Source organism: Mobula hypostoma, chromosome 18, assembly GCF_963921235.1.
Source record: "Mobula hypostoma chromosome 18, sMobHyp1.1, whole genome shotgun sequence".
In the NCBI taxonomy this organism is placed as follows: Eukaryota; Metazoa; Chordata; class Chondrichthyes; order Myliobatiformes; family Myliobatidae; genus Mobula; species Mobula hypostoma.
Genome location: NC_086114.1, coordinates 13046670 through 13066212, shown reverse-complemented (window position 1 = coordinate 13066212; position 19543 = coordinate 13046670). Strand labels below are relative to the sequence as shown.

The window sequence follows — 19543 nt, the reverse complement described above, 5'->3', positions numbered from 1 at the left end:
CCTGAGCCAACAGACTGCTCCTGGACTTATTTTCCATCTGGCATAGTCTTGCATTTTGTTGTTTGATTGTTGGGTTTTTTTGTATTGCTATATTTACGCTCTATTCTTGGTTGGTGCAGCTGTAACGAAACCAAATTTCCCTCGGGATTAATAAAGTATATCTATCTATCTATCTAAAAACAGTTACTTCCCCAAACTCTCATGCTGATCAAGTCCGCTCATTAACCCACCTCAGCATCACCACTTTATCAGTCACCTTATGTACTGATAAGGTATATGTTGGCACGTGGCCAAGTGGTTAAGGCATTCGTCTAGTGATTTGAAGGTTGCTAGTTTGAGCCTTGGCTGAGGCGGCGTGTGTGCCCTTGATCGAGGCACTTAACCACTCATTGCTCTGCGACGACACCGGTGCCAAACTGTATTGGCCCTAGTGCCCTTCCCTTGGACAACATCAGTGGCGTGGAGAGGGGAGACTTGCAGCATGGGCAGCTGCCGGTTTTCCATACAACCTTCCAAGACGCAAATCCATGCTCTCATGAGACTAACGGATGCCTAAATATATGTACCGATACTCCTGTACCTAGCGTCACTCCGTACGTGCAATGTATGTAAGCTTATTTATATTTATTATGTACGATTGTGCTTTTAATGCTGCATCGGATCGGAGTAACTACCATTTCGTTCCCTTTTACGCGTTTGTACTGAAGAATGACAAACAATTCTGAATCTTGACATTCTCCACAAGAAACGTTGTAAACTTTGTGCAAGGTTTAGTCAAATTCATCTAGAGATTTTTAAGCCACCAGAGGGAGTTGTTAAAATATAAATAAAGGAAATTCTGCAGAAGGTGGAAACCCACAGCAACACACAAAATGCTGGAGGAGCTCAGCAGGTCAGACAGCATCCATGAAGATGAATAAACCGTCGACATTTCGAGCGGAGACTTGAGGAGAGCCTGCACCCGGCGCTGTTGGAGTGTGTTTTGGTCATCAGGCCGCGTGTACTTTGCCCCCGGAAGCGTTATTTCTCCTTCCGAGAGAAGTTGCTGCCCGATTTAGCCGAGTGAAGTCAGTGGGTAGGAGGAGTCCGGTGCAGTAGTTCGTGTTGCTGTGTTTTCTCTCTGGCCCCGTCCTCTCGGATGGAGTTACTGGATGGCGGCTGGCTGCGCCCCTCCCAAACTGCAGGAGTTTATCCTCACGGAGAAGCTGGGCAGCGGCTCCTACGCCACGGTTTATAAAGCTTACAGGAAGGTAAGAGGTTGCCGGGCGGCCTGGCCAAGGCACCCTGTGATGTTACTGTGGAATCGTATATAACACTTTGCATGCCTTCTGATTTATACCATCGACCAGGTTGCAGCAGGTGCTTAACATATGGTGGTTGTGAAATGCTTCGGGAAAAGACTTAACTTTGCTTTAGCATGGAATCTAGTTCAGTGCTTCCCGCTTTCCAAAAATAAGGCTGTGTGAAATAAAAACCAAGGGGCTGGAAACACTCAGCGCCTGCAGAAAAGGAATTAGCGTTTAATGATGGAGAATTGGGAAGGAGAGAAGTTAGTTTTCAGCGGCGGAGAAGGTGGGAGATGGGCGGGTAGAGCAAAGGGAATATCTCTGATAAGGTAAGACCCATGGCACAGTTACAAGCATATTACACTGCAGTATCCGCAACGTGATGTTGATAGTGGTGCTCTGGGTTATGCCTAACAGGCCAGGCTATACCAATAAGGTCTTAAAAGAAAACTAGTCAGTATAACGAAATGAAACTGCAGATTCTGCAGAATCTGGAGCAACACGCAAAGCGGACTTAGTAGGTCAAGAACATCTGTAAGGGAAATGGACAGTCGACGCTTCTGGTCTTGACCCTTCAGCTAAATTTCTGGCGAATTTTGTAATTCAGAAATATAACTTGCCAGGCAGATTGGGTGTTTGATAGTTTTCCATTTTTAAAAAATGGGTTCTTTTGTGTTTCTTTGTGTTGTGGCTGCCTGTAAACTCAAGGTTGTATAATACATACCTAATTTGTTAATAAATGTACTTTGAACTTTGAGAACACGGGTCATTTGCATTCTCCACACCCAATTTTACCTTCATTCTTCTCCCTCTATGTATATAAGCCAATCTTGTGTATTTACAAACCCCATTTCCAGAAAAGTTGGGATTTTTTCCAAAATGCAATAAAAACAAAAATCTGTGATATGTTAATTCACGTGAACCTTTATTTAACTGACAAAAGTACAAAGAAAAGATTTTCAATAGTTTTACTGACCAACTTAATTGTATTTTGTAAATATACACAAATTTAGAATTTGATGGCTGCAACACACTCAACAAAAGTTGGGACAGAGTTAAAATAAGATTGAAAAGTGCACAGAATATTCAAGTAACACCGGTTTGGAAGACTCCACATTAAGCAGGCTAATTGGTAGCAGGTGAGGTATCATGACTGGGTATAAAAGCAGCGTCCATCAAAGGCTCAGTCTTTGCAAGCAAGGATGGGTCGTGGCTCACCCTTTTGTGCCAAAATTCATGAGAGAATTGTTAGTCAGTTCAAAAGGAACATTTCTCAACACAAGATTGCAGAGAATTTAGGTCTTTCAACATCTACAGTACATAATATTGTGAAAAGATTCAGAGAATTCAGAGACATCTCAGTGCGTAAAGGGCAAGGTTGGAAACCACTGTTGAATGCGCGTGATCTTCGAGCCCTCAGGCGGCACTGCCTAAGAAACCGTCATGCTACTGTGACAATTATAGCCACCTGGACTCGGGAGTACTTTGGAAAACCATTGTCACTCAACACAGTCCGTTGCTGCATCCAGAAATGCAACTTGAAACTGTATTACGCAAGGAGGAAGCCATACATCAACTCTATGCAGAAACACCGGCAAGTTCTCTGGGCCCGAGCTCATCTCAGATGGACCAAAAGACTGTGGAACCGTGTGCTGTGGTCAGATGAGTCCACATTTCATCTAGTTTTCGGAAAAAACGGGCGTTGAGTTCTCCATGCCAAAGATGAAAACGAACATCCAGATTGTTATCAGCGAAAGGTGCAAAAGCCAGCATCTGTGATGGTATGGGGGTGCATCAGTGCCCATGGCATGGGTGAGTTGCATGTATGTGAAGGTACCATTGACTCTGAGGCATATATTAGGATTTTAGAGAGACATATGTTGCCATCAAGGCGACGCGTCTTCCCGGGACGTCCATGCTTATTTCAGCAGGACAATGCCAGACCACATTCTGCATGGGCTACAACAGCGTGGCTTTGTAGACACAGAGTGCGTGTGCTTGACTGGCCTGCTGCCAGTCCAGATCTATCTCCTATTGAAAATGTATGGTGCATCATGAAGAGGAGAATCAGACAACAGAGACCACAGACTGTTGAGCAGCTGAAGTCTTATATCAAGCAAGAATGGACAAAATTTCCAATTGCAAATCTACTACAATTAGTATCCTCAGTTCCAAAACGATTAAAAAGTGTTAATAAAAGGAAAGGTGATGTAACACAATGGTAAACATGCCTCTGTCCCAACTTTTGTTGAGTGTGTTGCAGCCATCAAATTCTAAATTTGTGTATGTTTACAAAATACAATTAAGTTGGTCTGTAAAACGATTGAAAATCTTTTCTTTGTACTTTTGTCAGTTAAATAAAGGTTCACGTGAATTAACATATCACAGATTTTTGTTTTTATTGCATTTTGGAAAATATCCCAACTTTTCTGGAAATGGGGTTTGTATATGTATTCTAATATTCTTCTCCTTCCCTTTCCCTTCTGGTAATTACTTCCCCTTCCCCATGTCTTTTTTCCCTATTCCTCATTCTGGTAACCCTCTCAGAATAGAAGGATGTCCCTTGAGAACAGAATGGAGGAATTTCTGTAGCCAGAGGGTGGGTGAATCTGTGGAATTCATTGTCACAGATGGCTGTGGAGACCAAGTCATTGGCTATATTTAAAATAGCGGTCGACAGGTTCCTGATTAGTAAGGGCATCGAATATTATGGGAGGCTGGCAGGAGAACTGGGTTGAGAAGGAAAATAAATCAACCATGGTGGAATGGTGGGGTAGACTCGATGGGCTGAATGGTCTCGTGCCTTATGATCTTATTCTCATGGGACCTCTGTTTGTAAGCCCTGCAAAGGGTGCACGTGGGACAAAGAGGGTGACGTGGGGCCTGAAGGAAGCTGTAGGGCTGCTGTGTGGAAATTGGCAGAGATGCTTGTAAATAAACCCTGCCAAAAGAAGTGTTCAGGGTGGGGCCTGTCTGACAGGTAAGATGGAGGGAGTACAAGCATAGGGGTGTGTTGACTATGTTGCCTCTGTTGGCTAGGCAGCAGATAGGGAGATCTGAATATAACGCCTAGTAAATGTGGGAAGGATTCTTTACGTCAGACTGCAGAACCCTGAGCAAACGGTGATGGTTCTGCTGTGTGTCAAGTTAGGGTATCAGACCCTCTTGGATTCTGAACCTTGCATCGTGCTTCAGAACCTTCGAATGCACAGGATTGATAGAGTAGTGGACTCAGCCCAATACATCACCGGCAGCTGCTCCCCACCAGTGTTGGTCAGCACTGCCTTGTGAAGGCAACATCTGTCGTCAGCGATCCCTGCCATCTTCTCAGGGCTACCACTGGGCAGGTGATACACGAGCCTGAAGTCCCACAGCACCAAGTTCAGCAATCATTCAACCTTGAACCGACCAGCACGACCCTAATCACTCCCTCAGTAGAGCAACACTGGCCGCTTTGCACTGCAGTAGGCATTTTATTTTTGTTCTATTTCTGTTCTTTCCTCTGTGAACTGCAGACACTTGTGGCCTAATGAACCAGCACTGCCTAATTCTGATTTCCGTTGTCACTCAACCATGCACGTGAATACAGTCAAATGAAAGAGTGTCCCTCTGGGACCAAGGTGCAAAACACAGCACCAACAGTCACACACAACTCATATTACGATAGCAGTAAAACATAATATATTTTACAAAAAAAACTATAGGTTGAGTGTGCTTGGCCTTTTCTCCTTGGAGTGACGGAGGATGAGAGGTGACCTGATAGAGGTGTATAAGATGATGAGAGGCATTGATCGTGTGGATAGTCAGAGGCTTTTTCCAGGGCTGAAATTGGCTAACATGAGAGGACACAGTTTTAAGGTGCTTGGAAGTAGGTACAGAGGAGATGTCAGGGGTAAGTTTTTTACGCAGCGAGTGGTGAGTGCGTGGAATGGGCTGCCAGTGACGGTGGTGGAGGCGGATATGATAGGGTCTTTTAAGAGACTCCTGGATATGTACATGGAGCTTAGAAAAATAGAGGACTATGGATAACCCAAGGTAGTTTCTAAAGTAAGTACATGTTTGGCACAGCATTGTGGGCCGAAGGGCCTGTATTGTGCTGTAGGTTTTCTGTGTTTATAACCCAAGTCCCTGAATGTCATGGGAGTTTGTCCTGGAGCCATGCTTTCTGCAAGATCAAGCAGCACTTCCTCATCTTGCACTAGTGCAGTCGCAGACAAACGTGGTTCAGCTTGCCTTACACCAAATGAGCGCTAGAGGGCAGCCCCACCAGGAGGAGCCAGCCCCAGCCCAGCCCACCGCGTCACGCTGCCTCCAGTGTCTCCTCCCCTGGGCGGCTGCAGCAAGCGACCCCACGGCACGAGGTCCACACAACAGCTGAGGCCACGCAGCTCTCACTGCGTCGGTGTCACGAATGAACTAGTGAACCGGACTTGCAGTATTCTAATGGCCAATATCCAACAAGGTCTTAGGATCACTAGATAAACGTCAACAAGACGTTTGCACCATCTGATGGACCGCGCGCCACCTCTGGCGGCTTTCTCCTTGAGCTGCTATCACAGGCAACGACACGGTACACAATTCTGCTTCACTGCTCTCGAGCAACTGGCTGAGGGGGTCGACCTACAGTACTTGACGTTCTCAACATCCATCAGTGTCTTGCGATTGTAAGAAAGGCATAAGGGATGAACAATTGCCCCGACGTTCAAACGCAGAGAGGCCGCTGCAACTGAGCACACCGCCATCTTACTAGAATAGATACCAAAGATGAAAAATCACCCAATGGACCAATTAACCTACCAGCCGGTACGTCTGTGGGATGTGGGAGGAGACCGGAGCACACAGGAAATGCACAAGGTCATGGGGAGAACGTACAAATTTCTTACAGACAGCAGTGGCAAGTTAACCCTGGTCGCTGTCGCTGTAGTACAATTACACTAGCCGCTACGCTACTTTACCTGGATCTTGATACTTGCCTGTTGCACTTTTGCCTAAATAGCGTCTGTAGAGCACTTTAAGAAATCACTAAGTTAATGAAATTTCCAAAGCAAATGCCAGTTATCAGATCCAATTTAGAGTATTGTGTGCAGGTCTGGCTGCCTACCTACAGAAAAGATGTAAATAAGATTGAAAGACTACAGAGAAAATTTACAAGGATGTTGCTAGGATTTGAGGACCTGAGTTATAGGAAAGGTTGAATAGTTTAAGACTTTATTGTTTGAAAATGAGGGGAGATTTAATCGAGGTGTACAAAATTGTGAGGGGTATAGATGGGGTAAATGCAAGCAAGCTTTTTCCCACTGAAGTTGGATGGTCATGGATTAAGGGTGAAATATTTAAGGGGACGTGGCCAAGTGGTTAAGACGTTCGTCTAGTGATCTGAAGGTCGCCAGTTCGAGCCTTAGCTGAAGCAGTGTGTTGTGTCCTTGAGTAAGGCGCTTAACCACACATTGCTCTATGTCTGTGTGAGGAGTGGAACACCACACGGTCTTTTGTTCCGCGCCTTGCAAGGCATGAAAATGCCCGAAGCTGGCCTCTTAGGCGTGAGTCGAAGATCCCTCCCCTCCTATTTAAGGGGAACCTGAGGCGATCTTCTTCACTCAGAGGGTGGTGAGTGTGGAACAAGCTGCCAGTGGAGGTAGTGGATGTGGGTTCGATTTTAACATTTAAGAGAAGTACACGAATGAGAGACGTATGGAGGGCTCTGGTCTGGGTGCAAGCCGATGGGACTAGGCAGAATAACAGTTTGGCATAGACTACTTGGGTCAAAGGGCCTGTTTCTGTGCTGTTTAATGTTCAGATATGACCCTGTCAGGTGAAATGGCTGTGGGGCTGGAGATGGTGGGGTTTTCCTTCAGTCATTTGTGGATAGTGTGCAATCAGACCGACCTCCAGCTGCTCATTAGAACATGAGAATTCTGCTCTCTATGTGTCATTGATTTGACGTTAACCCCATCATGAAGCATTGTGTGATGCATTAAATATGAACCCGATGTGGTCTCCTGCTGCTGTAGTCCACCCACTTCAAGGTTGGACGTGTTGTGTGTTCTGAGGTGCTTTCCTGCACACGTCTGTTGTAATGTGTGGTTGTTTGAGTTGCTGTCACTTTCCTGTCAGTTCGAACCGGTCTGGCCGTTCTCCTCTGACCGCTCTCATTAACAAAGCATTTTTGCCCACATAACTGCCGCTCATTGGATGTTTTTTGTTTTTCGTGCCATTCTCTGTAAGCTGAAGAGACTGTTGTGCGTGAAATCCCAGGAGACCGGCCATTTTTGAGATATTCAAACCACCCCGTCTGGCACGACAATTAAAATGTCACTTGAATCACATTTCTTACCCATTCCAATGTTTGATCTGAACAACAGCTAAACATCTTGACCATGTTTGCATGATTTAATTTATTGTTTGGTTGATATTTGCATTAACGGGTAGGTGCAGTTGCAGTAATGTAAGAAATACTGTAGGAGTGAACATCTCCGATGGCTTGTCCAGGTCCAAAGGTTAATTTACAGGTTGAGTCTGTGATAAAGAAGGCAAATGCAGTGTTGGTATTTATTTCAAGTGGAATGGGAATATAAAAGCAAAGAGATAATGCTGAGCCTTTATAAAACACTAGTCAGGCCACATGGAATATTATCAACAGTTTTAGGCCCCATATCTCAAAGGATGTGTTGTCATTGGAGAGAGTCCAGAGGAGTTTCATGAGGATGACTCTGGGAATGAAGCGGTTAACATATGAGGGGCATTTGGCAGCTTTGGGCCTGTACTCACTGGGATTTAGAAGAGTGCATGGGGACCTCATTGAAACCTACTGAATGTTGAAAGGACTAGATAGGGTGGATGTGGAGAGGATGTTTCCTATGGTGAGGGTATCCAGAACTAAAGGGCACAGCCTCAAAATTGAGGGCTGACCGTTTAGAACAGAGGTGAGGAGGAATTTTTTTTAAGGCAGAGTAGTATATCTGTGGAATGTTCTGCCACAGACAGCGGTGGAGGCCAGGTCCATGGGTATATTTAAGGTGGAGGTTGATCATTTCCTGATCAGTTAGGGCATCAAAGGATATGGCGAGAAGGTAGGTGTGTGGAGTTGAGTGGGACCTGGGATCAGCCATGATAGAATGGTGGAGGAGATCTGATGGGCTGAATGGCGTAATTCTGCTCTTGCTTCTTATGGTCAAACCACATCAATGCCATGACCAAGAAAGCTCACCAACATGTCTACTTCCTCAGGTAGCCAAAGGAATTCAGGATGTCCCTGTCAACTCATTACCAATTTTTATCAATGCACCACAGGAAGTGGTCTGTCTGGATGCATTATGGGTTGGTGTAGCAGCCGCTCTGCTTGGGAACATCAGAAGCTGCAGGGACCTGTGGGCACAGTTCAGCACATCACAGAAACCAGCCTCCCCTCCATGGACTCTACCTACACTTCTCTCTGCCTCAGAAAAGCTGCCAGCATCATCAAAAATCCTACCTACTCCAGACATTCTCTATTCTCGCCTCTCGGAGGGAGGAGAAGATGGTGGCACGACGCAGCGCGTGCAGCCGTTCCAAATGAATATCAATATGTGTTAACTAGAGGGTCGTGCACAATCCGGATTTGATGGAGACAGCCGTGAGAAGAACGGAGGAACACCTGGAGTAACTTCTGAAATTCCTGCTTCGCTGCTACTGCGCGATCGAGACTCTCCGGAGGGGAAGGCCTCAAATCCTTGGTTTTGCCTATTGCCTGTGGCTGGGGTCGGGGTCGAAGCACTTGGCAGAGATGGTGCTCGGTGTCGGAGAGCTGGTTGAAGGCTCGGAGTTTTCGGACGGACTCGGAGTCGGACTGTGGTCGGATGCTTCCAGGATGCTGCATCGGCAAGTTTGCGGCGCTGGAAGTTCACCGTCAGCGTGAGATGATGGGACTTTCGAGAGACTTTGAGATTTTTACCGTGCCATGGTCTGTTCTTATCAAATTACAGTATTGCTTTGCACTGTTGTAACTATATGTTATAATTATGTGGTTTTTGTTAGATTTTAAGTCAGTTTGTCATGTGTTTCTGTGATATCATTCTGGAAAAACATTGCATCATTTCTTAATGCAGGCATTACTAAATGACAATAAAAGAGGACTGCGTGCCTCATAATCTAATAATCTAATCCCATCAGGCAGAAGATACAGAAGCTTGAAAGCCTATAAAACCAGGCTGAAGGACAGCTTCAATCCCATTGTTACCAGGCTCTCAAACAAATGTACAATAAGGTGGACTCTTTGCCTCGTAATCTACCTCGTTATGATCTTGCACTTTACATTTAGTTGCAATGCACTTTTTTGGTAGGTTTTGCATTTTATTCTACATTGTTATTGTTTTCCCTCAATGCACTGTCACGAATTAAACGTCGACTCATCGTTTCCACGGATGCTGCCCGACCTGCTGAGTTCCTCCAGCGTGTTGTGAGTGTTGCTTTGATCCCAGCATCTGCAGATTATTTTGTGTTCATGAATTAATAGGTCTGAGCAGTATGCAAGATAAGCTTTTCACCCTAGCTTGGGTACATCAAAACATACAGTGAAATGTGTTGTTTGTGTTAACAACCAACATCCAAGTACACGCAGGGGGCAGAACTCCAGAATTGCCACACACACACTAGTGCCAGCATAGCATGTCCACGATGTTCAGCAGAATAACACAGGGAACAACGACAACCTCGTGGGCGCCGTGGTAACGTAAAGGTTAGTGTGGCGCTATGGCAGCTCAGGGTGTTCTGGAGTTCGGAGTTCAGAGTTCAACTCCAACAATATTCTGCAAGTAGTCTCTGTGTGTCCTTCCGGTGGAATACGTGGGTTTCTTCCGGGTGCTCTGGTTTCCTCCCGCAGTCCAAAGACATACCGGGTAGGTTAATTGGTCATTGTAAATTGTACTGTGATTAGGTTAGGGTTAATCAGGGCTCTGGGGTTCCTGAGATGGTGTGGCTTGAAGGGCTAGAAGGGCCTACCCCTCATTAAATAAATTACCCACCCACCCCCTCACACATTTTCGATTCACAGCAAGCAGACAGCGGAGTAAGTCGCCGTTTTTCGGGAGAAAATTCAGATTTTTTTTTAACCACTTGGGATAAAAGAGGCACGACTGCGCAGGTGCATGACCTCAGAGTGGAAGGCTTAAAAAGAACACAGCCATATCCAGCGGGCAGCAGAGTGAGAGGGTGCAGAGTGATGGGGCTTTGGCTCAACAGGCTTAGGCGGAAACGGGAAGAGGCTTCCTGCGACTGTTGAGTCTCATAGTAAAGGGGTAAATTTCAGGTTTGTTTATTTAGTAATAACAGTAGCATTAGAGGTATGCATCTAGGATTAGTGTTGTGCTTGGAGTGCCAGATGTGGGGACCTTGGGAGACTCCCAGCCTCCCCAAGGATTACATCTGCACTTGGTGCTTTGAGATGAGGCTCCTTAAGAACTGTGTTAGGGATCTGGAGCTGCAACTTGATGACCTTCAGCTAATTAGGAAAGTGAGGAGATGATTGATAATACCTATAGAGAGATAATGGATAGCACCTCTGTGACAGTCCCCCTCAGAAATCGATATATCGTTTTAGATACTGTTGGAGAGGTTGACCTGATAGAGGAAGACCACAGCGAACGGGACTCTGGCAGTCTGCTCAGTGCTGTGATCAAGGGAGCAAGGAGAAATGCAGTAGTTATAGGGAATTCCATAGTGAGGGGAACAGACGAGATTCTGCAAGCCGGACAAGGATATCCGGATGGTGTGTTGCCTCCCTGGTGCCAGGGTACGGGATGTCTCAGATTGGGTCCAGAGTATTCTGAGGAGAGAGGGCGAACAGCCAGAAGTCTTGGTACATGTTGGTACCAATGACGTAGACAGAAAAAGAGAGGAGGTCCTGAAGGAAGATTACTGGGAGCTAGGAAGAAAATTGAAAAGCCGGACCTCCAGAGTAATAATCTCAGGATTACTGCCTGAGCCACGCGCTAATGAAGGTAAGAATAGCAGAATTAAGCAGATGAATGTGTGGCTAAGTAACTGGTGCAGGGGGCAGGGCTTCAAATTCTTGGATCATTGGGATTTATTTTGGGGGAGGTATGACTTATACAAAAACAATGGGCTACACCTGAACCCAAAGGGTACTAATATCCTGGCGGGATTGTTTAATATAGCTGTTAGGGAGGGTTTAAACTAAGTTGGCAGGGGGAAGGAAACCAGGGCGTTAGGGTCGAGGAAGAGGAAGATAGAAATAAGTCAAAGATACTGTGCAGCAAAGATCGCAAGAAGGACAGGCCAGTGAATATACAGGATAATTTGCTGTGTGATAGAAATATAGCAAAATCGGTAACAGATACTGATCTAAATGTACTGTACTTAAATGCACGCAGCATTAGAAATAAAGTGGATGACCTTGTTGTACAGCTACAGGTTAAAAGATATGACATTGTGGCCATCACCGAGTCATGGCTAAATGATGGATGTGATTGGGAGCTAAATGTCCAAGGATACACAGTGTATAGGAAAGATAGGAAGGAAGGTAAAAGGGGTGGCGTGTCAAAAAGCGTGTCAAAAAGCATGTCAAAAAGAAAATGTGAAGATAATTATGGGGGATTTTAATATGAAAGTGGATTGGGGAAAGTCGGGAAGGTAATGGATCTCAGGAGAGGGAGTTTGTAGAATGCCTACAGGATGGCTTTTTGGAGCAGCTTGACCAGAAGCCCACCAGGGGATCGGCTGTTTTGAATTGGGTGCTGTGTAATGAACCTGAGGCGATAAGGGAGCTGGAGGTAATGGAACCCCTTGGAAGTAGTGATCATAATATGATTGAGTTCAGTTCAAATTTGAAAGGGAGAAGCTGGTATCAGGTGTATCGATATTTCAGTGGAACGAAGGAAATTACAGTGGTATTTGAGAGGAACTGGCCCAAGTCGATTGGAAAAGTAAGCTAGATGGAGGGACGGTAGAGCAGAATTGGATGAAATTCCGACAAGAAATAAGGAAAGTGCAGGAAAAGTATATTCCAAGAAAAAAGAAAATCATGAATGGAAAAATGGCACAAATGTGGCTAACGAGAGAGGTTAAGGCTAAAATAAAAGCAAAAGAGACAAGGAACAAGGAAGCAAAAATTAGTGGGAAAACTGAGGACTGGATGACTTTTGAAAACTTACAGAAGGAAACTAAGAAAGTCATTAGGAAAGAAAAGATGAATTATGAAAGGTAGTTGGCAATTAACATAAAAAGGATACTAAGTTTTTTTAAAATATATGAAGAGTAAAAGAGTGACACGGGTAGATATAGGACTGATTGAAAATGATGCTGGAAAAATTATAATGGGTAACAAAGAGATGGCAGATGGACTAAATGAGTATTTTGCATCAGTCTTCACAGTAGAAGACACTAGCAACATACCTGATGGCCAGAGGTCTCAGGGACTCGAATTAGGTACAGGTGTCTGCTGCTTTTCGAACGTTCGCTTTACGAAACCTCGCTGTTACGAAAGACCTACATTAGTTACCTGTTTTCGCTAACAGAAGGTGTTTTCACTGTTACGAAAAAAGGCAGCGCGCGCCCTGAGCAGCCAAGCTCCTCCCCCGGAACTGCACTCTAGCCGGCATTGCTTAAACACGTGCCTGTGAGCATCTGTGCTTTATGTCAATTTATTTTGAGCAGCCGTTAGCAAAATGAGTTCTAAGGTATCGGAAAAGCCTAAAAGAGCTCGTAAGGGTGTTACACTTCACGTAAAACTAGACATAATTAAGCGTTTCAATCGTGGTGAACGAAGTAAGGACAAAGTGAGTTTGGCTTGTGGAAGTTGACAAAGATGATGTTGAAGAGGTTTTGGCATCCCATGACCAAGAACTGATAGATGAAGAGCTGCTGCAATTGGAAGAGGAAAGGATAACAGTTGAAACCGAATGCAGTAGCAAACGGACTGAAAGTGAAGTCGTCCAGGAACTGAACGTGAAGCAACTGCATGAGATTTTCGCTGCAATGATTGCAGAAAAGTATGACTTCAATGTTGAAAGGGTACGTCGGTTTAGGGCATATTTACAGGATGGTTTGAGTGCTTACAAAGAACTGTATGATAGAAAAATGCGCGAGGCTAAGCAGTCAAGCATGCTGTCGTTTTTCAAGCCTTCCACATCAGCCACAGCAGATGTCGAACCTCGACCTTCGACCTTGAGGCAGGCAGGCATAGAAAAAGATGACCTGCCTGTCCTGATGGAAACAGACGACGATGAGATGACACCCCAGTGGTCTCCAACCTCTGATACATTGCTGCAAAGAATGCAGCAGTGCAGCGGTAGCCGGGACGCACACAGCACATCTTTAAGAAAAAAGCCGAAATAAACAAGCTAATTAATTAGGTGCCACCCGGCACTTAAATGTCGGCCCAGATCAGAGGCGATTGCCAATTGCTTGCTCGCCGATGGGTACCGCTGCACCACTGCATTCTTTGCAGATGGGTATCGGTCTGCGGCCTGGAGGTTAGGGACCATTGCACCACCCCAACCTCCGACGACTCAGCCTAACACACCATCATCAGTGTGCTCGGCACTGTCTTCCCGATTCCGGTAAGTGATACTACACTGTACATACATTATTTCTACTTTATATAGGCTGTGTATTTTTATGCGTTATTTGGTATGCTTTGGCAGCTTCATAGCTTAAAGGTTACTGGAGAGGGTGTTTCTGCCGATTGCGTGAGATTTTCGCTACAGTGGACAGTGCGGCAGTGATTGTAGAAAAGTATTTCTACTTTATATAGGCTGTGTATTTATCATATCATTCTCGCTTTTACTATATGTTACTGTTATTTTAGGTTTTTTGTGTTATTTGGCATGATTTTGTAGGTTATTTTTTGGGTCTGCACACGCTCACAAATTTTTCCCATATAAATAAATGGTAATTGCTTCTTCACTTTATGACATTCCGGCTTACGAACCATTTCATAGGAATGCTCTACCTTCGGATGGCGGGGGAAACCTGTACAGTCAAGATTACTAGAGAGAAAGTGCTTGGGAAGCTAAGTGGACTAAGAATAGATAAGTCTCCCGGACCAGATGAGGTGCACCCACGGGTTCTGAAGGAGGTGGCTTTGGAGATTGTGGAGGCATTGGAAATGACCTTCCAGGAATCAATAGACTCTGGCATGGTTCCGGAGGACTGGAAGGTGGCAAATGTAGTTCCGCTGTTTAAGAAAGGAGGGAGGCAACAAAAAGAAAATTACAGACCTATTAGTCTGACATCGGTAGTTGGAAAGTTATTGGAGCAGATCCTCAAGGACGAAGTTATGAAATACCTCGAGGTGCATGACAAGGTAGGCCCAAGCCAGCATGGTTTCATGAGGGGAAGATCCTGCCTCAGTAACCTATTGGAATTTTTTGAGGTAATCTCAAATAAGATTGACAAGGAAGAGGCTGTGGATGTTGTGCGTTTGGATTTTCAAAAGGTCTCGATAAGGTGCTGCATAAGAGGCTGCTTAATAAGATGAGAGCCCATGGAATTACAAGAAAGATATTGGAATGGGTGGAGCATTGGTTGATAGGCAGAAAGCAAAGGGTGGGAGTAAAGGGATCCTATTCTGATTGGTTGCCGGTTACTAGTGGTGTTCCGCAGGGGTCAGTGTTGGGGCTGCTTCTTTTTACAATGCATATCGATGATTTAGATTATGGATTAAATGGTTTTGTGGCTACGTTTGCGGATGGCACCAAGATAGGTGGAGGAGCAGGAAGTGTTGAAGAAACAGAAAGGTTGCAGAGAGACTTAGTCAGTTTAGGAGAGTGGGCAAAGAAATGGCAGATGAGATACAATGTTGAGAGATGTACGGTTGTACATTTTGGAAGAAGAAATAATAGGGCAGATTATTATTTAAATGGGGAGAAAATTCAAAAATCGGAAGTGCAAAGGGACTTGGGGGTCCTCGTGCAGGATACCCTAAAGGTTAACCACCATGTTGGATCGGCAGTAAGGAAAGCAAATGTGTTGGCATTCATTTCAAGAGGAATAGTGTATAAGAGTAAGGAGGTGTTGATGAGGCTCTATGGGGCACTGGTGAGACCTCATTTGGAATACTGTGTACAGTTTTGGCCCCCTATCTTAGAAGGGATGTTCTGATGTTGGAGAGAGTTCAGAGAAGATTTACGAGAATGATTCCTGGAATGCAGGGGCTAACATATGAGGAGTGTTTGTTGGCTCTTGGACTGCGTTCATTAGAGTATAGAAGAATAAGAAGGGATCTCATAGAAACATTTCGAATGTTGAAAGGGTTGGGCAGAGTAGATGTGGAAAGGCTGTTTCCCTTGGTGGGTGAATCCAGGACAAGAGGCCATAGTCTTAGAATTAGAGGGTACCCATTTAAAACAGACATGAGGAGAAATTTTTTTAGCCAGAAGGTCGTGGATTTATGGAATTCGTTGCCACATACAGCTGTGGAGGCCTGATCATTGAGGATGTTTAAGGAGGAGATTGACAGGTATCTAATTAGTCAGGGTATCAAGGGATATGAGGAAAAAGCCAAAAATTGGAACTAGGTGGGAGAATAGTTTAGCTCATGGTGGAGTGGTGGAGCAGACTCGATGGGCCGAATAGCCTACTTCTGCTCCTTTGTCTTGTGATCTTGTGATACGGACCGCCCTCCAACCTTATCAAAGTATGTATGTCACCATATAGAACCCTGAGATTCATTTTCTTGTGAGCATACTCATTAGAATAATCTTCTTGTGGGCATTTTCTATAAATACAGTCTCCCCTCCTAGGACAGCCTTTCCCGCATCAACTGGCTTAATTACCACAATATCCTTCTATATTCTATATACACAATCACCCCTCATAGGATCATAACCGTAGCAGAATCAGTGAAATTCTGCCCAACTAGGGAGTTCAACCAGAGTGCAGAAGAGAACAAATTGTGCAAATACAAAAAGAAGAAATAATAATAAATCAATAAGCAATAAATATCGACAACATGAGATGAAGAGTCCCTGAAAGTGAGTCCATTGGTTGTGGGAACATTTCAATGATGGGGCAAGTGAAGTTATCCCCTCTAGTTCAAGAGCCTGATAGTCAAGGGGTAATAACTGTTCCTACATTGGTGGTGTGAATCGTGAGGCTCCTGTACCACCACCTTGATGGCAGAGGCAGGATCAGAGCATGAGCCGGGTGATGGGGGTCCCTGATGATGGGTTCTGCTTTCCTGTGACAGCTTTTCATGTAGTTGTGTTCAGTGGTTGGGTGGGCTTTACCCACGATGGACTGGGCCATACCTACTACTTCCTGTTGGACTTCCTGTTCAAGGGCACTGATCTGTCACTGAGAATCTGATCACTTGAACATTTTATACAGGGCCCCCCTCCATTTGTGTTCAGCAAGGGGGGATGTGCTCTGTGATCATTGTGGACATGAATCTCCCTCATTGCAGATGGAAGACAGCAGTAGAATATCAGAATGTGAGCCAACTGAGAGAGAATTGACTACCCATAATAGACGTGTTAATTTCTCTTGCTAGCCTGTTCATTGGTATGATTTGCAATCAACTAATGATGTCCATTCCAAACACAGTCATTCTTGGAAGGACCCTTGCCCTCTGCATTTTTTTTAAAGTGCTGAGGATATTGATCTGCAGATGCACAAGACTTAGTGTTTATTCTGTGTGTAGTAAGGGGTGGTACATTGGTCTTTATTGCAAGAGATTTGACGTGTGATGGTGGTGCTTAAGCAGTTTGGGGTCTGTAGCAAGTCCATATCTGGAGACTGTGCACTGTCCTTAAAGAAGGAAGGATATTGTGGTAATTAAGGCAGTTGATGTGGTAAAGCAAGCTAATCTGACTAGATTAGTTCCTGGGTTGGAGGGGCTGTCCTAGAGGGGCGACTGTATATAGTTGGCCTGTACGCACTGGGATTTGGAGGAATGATGGGAAGAGAGGGGTTATTGCTATTTGAAGTGTGCCAGGTTCTGGAAGAGTTTGAAAAGGTAGATGCTGGAATGGTGTTTCCTCAGGCTAGGTCGAGAGCTCTGGACATTATCTCAGGATTTTGAGGACTGGCGTGACAACTCTTCATGGAGGCTTCTGGAGCAGTGTGGAATTTCCTGCAACCTAGAACTATGGACCTTCGGCCAGTAGTTGGGTAATCAATTGGTTTTATTATTGTTGCATTCACTGAGACACAGTGGGAAAAGTTGTACGGGGAAAAGGCAATAACAATGCAGAGTGAAGTGTTTACAGTTACAGAGAAAATGCAGTACAGGTAGACAAAAATTAAAGATTAGTTTTACTTATCATGTACATCGAAACATTGGAACCTACAGTGAAATGGGGTGTTTGTGTCAACGACCAACACAGTCTGAGGATGTGCTGGGAGACGACCTGCAAGTCTGGCGCCCACATAACATGCCTACAACTTACTAACCCTGGCCTGTATATCTTTGGAATATGGGAGGAAAGCAGAGCTCCCGGAGGAAGCCCATCCGTACATGGGGGAAACATACAAACTCAGAGAGGGCAGCGGGGATTGAAACCCAATCTTCCAGTCACTGGCGCTGTAAAGCATTCTGCTAACCACGAAGCAATAGGACCATAACAAGGCACTTGTGAGGTTAGGAGTCCAACCTGTTGTACTAGCAGACCGTAATTGTCTTATAACAGTGGTGTAGAAACTGTCAAAGAGCTGATGGAAGGGAAGAAAAGGAAGATCAACTGGGATGGTGGAAGGGACTTTGATTCCATTTACTGAGGCAGCTGGAAGCATAGACAGAGTCCTTGGAGGGGATGCTGGTTTTCATTAGATTGAGAGGCATTTGAGCATTGAAGGTAATAGGGGACCAGGCAGGAAAATTGCCGTGATGGGGCAGATGACTTACTCCTCCTTGCCTCCATGTCTTCCAACAGGTGAACAACCGCGAGGTGGTGGCCATTAAGTGCGTGAGTAAGAAAAGCCTGAACAAAGCTTCAGTGGAAAACCTGCTGACAGAGATCGAGATCCTGAAGACGGTCAAGCACCCTCACATCGTCCAGCTGAAGGACTTCCAAGTGGGTTTGAGCTAAAGAATGATTTATCAAAGCAAATCTGCAGTGGGTAATTAATTTCAGCTGGCAACATTGGGCATCCTCTTTTATGTCTACGCTCCATCTTGTCTTCTGCTACTTTGCTTTGGGTACTTCGGAGATCTACCTTGGTTCTTTTAATTCATATTTTTTTCTCACAAATATATCTACATGTATGTACACATGAGGAGCCAATTGTTTTAGAAGTAGGGTTATCAGTTTCCAGACTTTTTAAAAATTTATTGAGATACAGCGCAGAATAGACCCTTCCAACCCTTTGAGACCCACCACCCGGCAGTGCCCAATTTAGCCTTGCCTAATCACGGGATAATTTACAATGACAATTAACCTACCAACCAGTATGTCTTTGAGAGGAAACCGGAGTACCCGGAGGAAACCCACGCAGTCGTGGGGAGAACGTACAAACGCCTTACAGGCAGCTGGAATTGAACGTGGGATGCCTGTACTGTAAAGCATTGTGCTACCCCATCTTTCTGTGCCTCTTATCATTCTACGTACTTCTTTGAAGTCTTGCCTCATCCTCCTTCACTCTAAAGAGAAAACCTCTGTCAAGTGGCTGTCTATTGTGTGATCTTTTAATAGTGAATCAGGTTTATTATTATTAACATATTTCTTGGAATTTTTTGTTTGTGGTGGCAGTGCAGTTCAATATGTAAAATAATTACTAAAGTTATAAATAAATAGTTCTTAAAATGAATAATGAGGCATGGTTCATGGAATATAAAATATACTTCAAATTACAATAAGAAATAATATTTAGAAGTTAAATTAGTAGTTCAAAAAGATTGCAGAAATAGTGAGGTATTGTTCATGGGTTCATTCTGATCCTGTTCCTGTCTCGACAGTGGGACGGCGAGAATATTTACCTCATCATGGAGTACTGCGCGGGAGGCGACCTCTCCCACTTCATCCGCAGCCGCCGGGCCCTTCCAGAGCATGTGGCACGCCGCTTCCTGCAACAGCTCGGTAAGAGGGCGGGAATGGCACCGGAACACCTTGGGGGGGGTGGTTTTCCTCCCAGACCATGGGAATGTTCCAAAGAAAGTCCCGGACAGTGATGATGTCAGCTGTCAGTCAGTGCGGAGATGATCCCGGCCCCTGAGACCTGGTCCCATCGTCCAAGCCAATCTTGGGTGCAGTGTTAGGGAAATGCAGCACAGATCAGACGCAACTCTCCCTAGGAGAAGTAAAATAAAATCGTCTGGCAGCATT

At 44.9% G+C, this 19543-nt stretch overlaps 1 protein-coding gene across 1 annotated transcript in view; it reads left to right on the top strand.

Moving 5' to 3' along the window:
- The first annotated feature begins 1054 nt into the window (after nt 1–1054).
- ulk3 (unc-51 like kinase 3) overlaps nt 1055–19543 on the top strand; it is a 60705-nt gene continuing 42216 nt past the window's right edge. The window contains exons 1-3 of the mRNA XM_063070461.1: nt 1055–1250; nt 18155–18295; nt 19177–19297. Of these exons, the coding sequence (XP_062926531.1) occupies nt 1152–1250; nt 18155–18295; nt 19177–19297 (361 nt within the window). The 5' untranslated portion in view covers nt 1055–1151. The remainder of the gene's footprint in view (nt 1251–18154; nt 18296–19176; nt 19298–19543) is intronic.